The 7,802-nt window shown below is 39.8% G+C and overlaps 1 protein-coding gene across 1 annotated transcript in view; it reads left to right on the plus strand.

Moving 5' to 3' along the window:
- Nucleotides 1-7,802, plus strand: part of LEMD3 (LEM domain containing 3) — a 77,863-nt gene that overhangs the window by 29,273 nt on the left and 40,788 nt on the right. Inside the window, exons 2-3 of the mRNA XM_035889927.1 lie at nucleotides 4-205; nucleotides 299-811. Of these exons, the coding sequence (XP_035745820.1) occupies nucleotides 4-205; nucleotides 299-811 (715 nt within the window). The remainder of the gene's footprint in view (nucleotides 1-3; nucleotides 206-298; nucleotides 812-7,802) is intronic.

The following is a 7,802-nucleotide window of genomic DNA, read 5'->3' on the forward strand; positions in this document are numbered from 1 at the left end:
GAGGAGGGGGCGGCGGGGGCGAGGGCCAAGCAGCAGGTACCGAAGGAGGAGGCTGCAGGTCGCCGGCCCAGACGGAGCCTCAGCAAGTCTCCTGCTCCATTCATAACGAGCAAATGCGCTGCAGCCGGCGCTGGCGTGATGGAGACGGGCCAAGAAGGGGCTGGGGGGGGGGGGGGGGGGGGGGGCGGGGCGAGCGGAATGTATGGCAATAATTAGCTTTTTTTGCAACTTGAACTGGTCTGTTAACATATCTTCACACCAAATACTGCAAATCACCTGAGGGAGCAGTCTTGAGGAGGAGGAGGATGTGAAAATCTGGACTGTAGTCCTCCCAGCCCCAGATACCGCCTTGGCCTACCTAAGAAATCCCCTCCGGTGTTACTGCTGCCACCACCGCTCACGGACGTGGACAGCAGTAAAATCGCTGACCCTCCGGGCAGCATTAGGAAAGCGACCAATAATCACGTTCTCAGCGGTGCTGCTGGTAGCTATAATGTTGAATCCAGGATCTATTCAGCTACTAACAGCCTTCCCCCGGGTGGAACCGTCTCCTCCCTTAGACTCAACCACTCCAATCATACGGGTTCAAATCATACCTACCTGAAAAACACCTACAAGAAGAATCTCTCGGAGCCCGAGGAGGAGCTTCTCCAACAGTTCAAAAGAGAGGAGGTATCCACCACTGGAGGCTTCAGTGCACATTACCTGTCCATGTTCCTCTTAACTGCTGCATGCTTGTTCTTTCTGATACTGGGATTCACATACCTGAGAATGAGAGGTTCTGGAGTAGCTGAGGATGTGGGAGTCAACAGTAAGTATTAGGCGAAGGGTAAGAGCAGTTTCTTTCTGCAACTGGATATGCAACTGTTAATTCACCTTTGCGTTCCCAGACATCCCTCACTGAGCAGTTCTGGCTTGGTATCTGTATAGGATGGAGCACAGAGAAATTGTCTTTCCTTGCAAGCTGGTATAATAAGCTTGCGAGACATTTGAGGATAAACTCAAATCTTGGCATTCCCTGCTGTAATCCATTGATACCTTGTTTTCTAGCATGTTTTCTTCACAAAGCAATTGTATGTGTTTCGTTCAATGTAGCAGATGTATGATTAATGGAGAATTGACGAGGTAAGGCTTTATGCTAATCTCACAGAAGCAATCAGGCACATTTTGATACCTGGGATTCCTGCAGGGCTAAGATTTGACTGTAGTTGTTTGGTAATAAAGCAGATTGTTTTCATTTATGTGTACTGAGGCTTGGAAAAGGATGCTAGGTTGAGGTGATGTTACAAGCAGACCATGTGCAGTGAATGCTGCACCTATTGTGTATTGTTTTTTAATAAGTACTTCTTTCTAAATTTAGTTGAGAGTATGATTATATATGAAATGCTGTTATGCTTTAGTTTGAATTTCAGAGCTTTTTTTTTTTTTTTATCCTGAATTACTTGGGAGCTTCTTTAATACGTGAAAGTTACTTCTCGGAATGGATTTAGAAACTACCATTTTCTATTCACAAAGCACATGAAAATGGAAACGTACCACCTCAGGGTGGTGATTCATGCTAATTAAATTCTTGGCTGTTTTGAAATGGGCAGTGATGATTCTAACGTCAGAAAGAAAAATCATGCCATTGGTGTCTTATTTTTCATTGCTCCTTGATGAGAAATTTATGGAAAAAGCTAGTTTTGGGACATGAGAACATTAGAAGGTCCTTGGGAACTTGGGTTTTTCTTGAAATGATTGAGGAAGGTGTGTGGGGTGTATACATGTACATGTATTTCTTTGCATAGATAGTAGAGGATTTATATACTCGTGTGTGGGCACGTATGCAGTTCCTTGAAAGGAGCAATCCCACTGTTAGATTGGGATCTGCTAGATGCTACAGGGCAGAAATAGTGGTGTGGGATGTTTTTGGGTTGGGTTTTTTTTTCTTCATTTTCCCCGCCCCCCCCAACGTTATTCATTACATTATGGGAGTATAATAGTTCTTAATTCTGTTTTATGCTCTTTTACAGGGCGGAGTAAAGGATTTAGTATTTAGGAAGGACAGTAGCAGCAAGGATTTAAGCATTTGCAGGGGTTTTGTTGCTGTCCACGTGGCTCTTAACTACTGTTCAGTCTTATTTTTTGGAAAGGCAGTAAACACATGCAGGTGGGCTAAAATTAGATAGAATATAGTGTGACTGTTGGGACTACTCATTCTATTCTGTGGTTAACTTCTGGACTACTACTTCTAATTGCTAGAGATATACATAAATTTTCTTATGTACTGATAAGCTGTGTAATTCTACTAACATATTAGATTTTTTTTTTTCTGATGATTTTTAATAGAGGAGAAGGTCTGTCAGCCTACTGGGGTAAACTTTCTGACTGTCAAATTCAGTGGTCGAGTTAAAACTTGCCCGCCCTGCTGACTGATAAAGCTGAATGTCTCAGCTATGCAGATAGCAATAATACCATGAATCACTCTAAACCTTTTGTCGCATAAGAAAACTTTGTTTTGAAATGGTGAACTTTCCTGTAGAGCATGTAGGATTGCTGTGTGTTGAGTGTATTGCTCTTAAAAAGTTAACCTAGCTGGAACTGATACACAGGGAAAATTGTTCTCTCCTGCCCTTTTGCTTAGCCTAGGTTGCCCAGCCAAAGGTCTGGTAGCTCAGTGTCTCTTGACGGTTCAATTAAGCCAATTCTTGGCCTGTTCCTATTTGTTCTCTTCTCGGTGGAACTCCTGAAAGTGGATTTCCTGAAGAACTGTTCTGGCAGGAGCACTCACATTTCATCTGTCCTCCTTCCTCACAGCCCTGGGCTTTGCAACATAACAAATGGGAATAGGGCCCACTGGAAGAAGCGAAGAACAGGTTTTGTGGCTAGCTCCTTTGATAGGAAGAGGAGCAGGCCGCTTCTTTTAAGTAATGTGGGAATGAGGAGGGAATTACCTTGCCCATGTGCTCAGCACATGCTCACTAAATTCTTACTTCTCAAATGGGCATATGCAATGGAAATATGGTAGGTCTGTAGAACAGACAAGATGGGCCAATAAAGACTGATTGCTACTGGGAAGGGAAAGAAACCTGTCATCTATTAGATGCTTCCCTAAGCTTAAACATCATCTGAGTGAGTCCTTTGGCTCTTACACTTGTGTGGGTGTATTGTCTGTTTTCTTTATAGAAGCAGAACTGATTCGTACATTTTTATTAAAAAATAATAGTGTATTTCAAGAAGCAACCTTTCAGATTGTTCTGTCTTTCAGATGGCTGTAGGTAATATTCTGTTGGCTCTGAGTGATTTGACTGTGAAAAACTCAGGTTTTTTTCAACTTCAAACTTTTATCATAAAAGGCTTTAGGATTAAGTGCAGTTGCACTGTACCTATCTCCATAATTATTACAGTTACTGTAAGGGGACAAAAAAAGGCAGTTATTTATATATTTGGGTGGCTTCTTATTTTAACTTTGCAGGGAACAATGCACAATGAGCTTTAATGTTCATTGTCATAGTTGTTCATTACCTAAAATGAAATTCAATCAAAATAAAGTGGTTATGTGTGTGACATTGAAGAATGTTTATCACCAAGTACACCCAATAGCAGCACTTACCATATTTGTCAGGCTGTAATCTGAGTACAGAGGTGCGTGTAATGGGGGAGGCTTAAAACTAGGTTTTGGGGTTGAAATTAGGCCAGGTAAAATGATATAGGTTAGAAGTGGTAAGCAGAAAACTTCAGAAGAGGATTGTTGCTTGTATCATGCATAATGTTAAAATGACTTCTTATTCAGAACTCTAAAATAGCTATGAAGTACTTTAGTTTTTTCACATGTGACATGAAATGTTCAAAGACAAATCAGAATTGGGCTAATTTTTGTGTCTAACCTACATATGGTCACTTGAGGTAAGGTTTTTATGCATTTAGCTGTCTAAAATGCAGACAAATATCTGTGGGACTTTTCCTAAAGCATCTTAAGCCATTGAAATGAAAATACTCTTTAAGGTTACGTAAAAGACCAACTAATGCATAAGCGCATATTGTGCTTGCTCTCTGACAGAGTTGTATGTGAAAAGAAAGATCAGTCTGGGCTTGGTGCTGGTGACCTCATTCACGTCCCTCTTGCTGTAAAGCATGTTTTGCTTGCACCTGCCTTCAGAATACCATGGAATTGTATCAACTTCTTGCCAAGCCAGCCTTTTTGTCAGGAATATGGTAGAATTAACTTTTGTCTACTTCCTAGGGTTCTTCAAACCCTGAAGAGCTGGGTATCTCTTCCAACTACTTTGGTTTTGTTTTGTGATGTTACTCTGAGCATCTCAAGTGGCTGCTCCTAGGACTTAGTTCTGAAGTTATTTTTCATGGGAAGTTGAAAAATGTGTCAGATCAGTAGATGTTGCTTTCAGGTCTGGTTTGCTTTCTGAAAGGTGAAGGTGCTAGTACAGGTGCTGTTTAAGGTTGTAATCTGAAATAGGTTGTATTAAATTACTCTCCCTGTTTCTGCTCCAGTATTTTGCCTGGGGAGGGGTTGATGTAGCAAAAAAACAACAAAAAGTAATCTTGAAACTTTCAGGTAGGTCTAGTTTAATATCTTATGTTCTTACTAGGAGAGGCTTTTGAAAGTGACATCTCTTGCTAGTAATTTTGGTCTTTCTATGATACTTGTTACAAAACAACTGCTAGGAGGATAATCCTTACTATATTTGCTACAATTTGTGTTTTTGAAATGTTAATTTGGGGAGACTTAGTAGTTGTGTATATTGCAAGTGGAAGCTTATGCAAATGACAGTTCTAAGAGTTTAATTCTATTCCATTGACATTCCTTTGTTCTTGACTTCTAAATCTCTCAGGCGCTAAAACTTCTATGGAATTTTATGCAGGAATTTTATTGTTAAGAAGTTAGACTTGCTGTATAAAAGGCAAGAAGGTGACTTACATTCACAGGCCTGCAAATTACTATTAAAGTGCTGTGGTATTTCACAGATAACTGTTACAAATCTACTTGCCTTCTAAGATCACCTTCTCAGAAGTCTATCTTCTTGACAGTGTTGGGCTTCAATGGAGGAAAATTAATTTTGGATAAGAAACATTTATAGAAGAGAAGCTAGTAAAGGGAGGAAGCAAAATCAAAAGATTTGGGGAGTTCCTGTGTTATGTGGCTATTAATGTTGCTTGTGCTTTGCAAGTGATACTCTGAATTGTATTTGACAACGTAGCAACTTTTCTTGACATGTTGGTATGTAGTTCTGGCTCACTTTCTGTATATTGCTTTAAACTCTAGTTACCAAGTATTTCTCTTTTAGGTGATACAAAAGAAAATCCTGATGTGCATCTTGAAGACTAATCTCTCTTGCAGCTGATCTCTCTTCTGTGGTTTGATGAGTTTTGGATTAAGATCAGTAGATCAAAAAAACCCTAGACTGCCTCCATAAGGTAAAGCCAGGCAGAATAGTTAAATTTCTTTAGGATTCTTGAGATTTTTAAACTTTAGTCTTCCTTATGGTATATAAAAAAATAACTGTTAAAAATGAGGAACAAATTCGGCCAAGGCTTGTACCCAGGCAAGTCCAAATAGTTGTTACATAGTGCAAAATAGGTAATCTTAGCTGACAACTTTAAATCCTACCTGAAGGATGATAAACAGTCTGGTTACCTTTGCAGCAGATCTATAATATAAAGTAAAAATATGAAAATTGTTCATCAGAGTTTGAAAGAAAAAGGATGCAATTTCAGAATGTGTTTTTTTTTTTAAGGAGGTAGCTGTGTTTGATACTTTGTTCAGAATACTTACAACTAATTTATTTGGCATTCATACCTCAAACGTGCTGCTGTTTGCAGATGCACACAAAACTTATGCCATGACTTCAGATGTTCTTACAATGACCTTTTTTCAATGTTACTGTTGTAGGCTATGCTTTTTTGTGGAGTAAGGAATGAGAAACTAAAATTACTTGCCTGGAGAGCAGGGATGCTGAAGAGGTCTGGCAAGATCTGTTTTCACTACGTATCAAAAACTAATAAAAAATTTGCACTCCATTCCATAGTGCATGGTAGCTTTCTCAAAAGAAAATTTGGTTTCTGATGTGAGAAAACAAAGACTGATCTGGAATCTGAAAGCAGATCTAGTTGCAATTTTTCCACTGCAGACCAGAAAGGAGTGGGAAAGCAAAAAGCAACCTTTTTGTTTCTTCTGTTAAGAACCTCTGCCAACTCATAATAGTGTTCAAGCACAATGTAGATTTCTTTCTGCTTAGGGCAGGTGCATATACAGTGATAATGGATGCAATGGAATTATTTTAAGGAAGAGTCCACAATACCCAAGGACTTAAATTTAGCATTGTAGGAGCCCCACTTTGCACTGTTTAATAATCTTTAAGTATCCCACTACAAGAGGAGAATCAGGCCTGCAGTCTTTCTGTTCCTGGGGACCAATTACGTTTCTAAAAAATCATGTATGTTTAACTCCTCTTGACATCTGTCTTTCATCTGGGAGTAGCAGGTTGCAAAACTTTGGCTTTATTGCTTACCCAGCTAAGCTGTCAGGAGTGCTAGAGTCATACCTAACTGATGCCTGTCACGCTTCTAGACTTGTGCTTCAGAGATAGTATGAACATGTGAACAGGCCATAGCTGCTGTTTGAGAAAGCTGTTTTGTCACTTAACAGAAAAGCTTAGGCAAGTAGATTAAGCAAGTACATCAGGTTTTGTTGATGAAAGGGGCTGTTCCAATGCTGTGGAGAAACACAGAGTCTGTTGTAACCACATGGCAATCTATTCCTTACACCTTCAGTGTTCTTGTGGGCATTTCTATTCTGTGGTAAAATTACTTGTCTGTTGTGATTTGTAGTAGGTTGAAGGGAATAAATTGACCGGTTAACAGATTGTGAAATCAAGGTACATTAAGAAGAAAAAGTGATTTTTAGGGGACTTGCATGTTTGCTAATAACTTCAGTAGTAGTATCTTTGTCCTTGCTTTTCCTTTCTTGGCTCCCACTGTTGCTGCTGGTAGGTCTAGAGTTGTGGGAGAAGGCGGCAATGCCTTTGCTGCAATGATAATAAATGAGGACATGGTGTAACTCTGACACTGATCAAAGTAACCTCAGTGGCTTCTGTCCACTGAGGAATTCTGATTCAGAAAAACTTGGAAAAGGGGCAGTGTTACTGATGGAAAGAAGCATACTGATGGATGTAAGGATAGATTGAAGAACCACTGCACAATTTAAAGCTCATCTCATAGGTTCCTTCTGTGTAGAAGGTTTGCTCCAGTTTATGACGTCTGATGTTGAGTCCTGTTATAAGTATATAAAAACCCCCATTGGCTTCTTGTATGAAACTAATGACATGAAGGCTCTCCACAGAAAAGTGTTTCTTTGAAGGTTAGTTAAATCTCTGAATTCCTTATTGGAGAAGCCTCGGGCTGTCCATTGGCTTCATAACTGCTTATGTTAGCTTTCGGTTATTTTTAATAGGCTGCCTATCGAAGCTATGCACCTTAACCATCTGTCCCCCAATACTCATCATTTCCCTATGTAGTTAATAAAACATTCCACAGCCCACTCATTCAGTAATACTTATCCCGATGTCTGTTCAGTATTGTCAAGCTGCACAACATGAGCCCCTCATGTCCAGTGTTCCCCTGTCTCACAGCACAACTTCATCAAACAAATTTTTATCTGAATGTGTAGATATTGTTGGTCATAGAGAACGGAAGTCTAGGTAGAACTAATCTGAAACCTGTCAACAAATATTGAGCAATGGAGCATTTACTGTGAATGAGAGGTTTCAAATATGAAAAGGCAGATGTGTGATTTCTTTTTTTTGTGG

This window comes from Egretta garzetta, unplaced genomic scaffold, assembly GCF_000687185.1.
Source record: "Egretta garzetta isolate BGI_Z169 unplaced genomic scaffold, ASM68718v1 scaffold792, whole genome shotgun sequence".
NCBI lineage: Eukaryota > Metazoa > Chordata > Aves > Pelecaniformes > Ardeidae > Egretta > Egretta garzetta.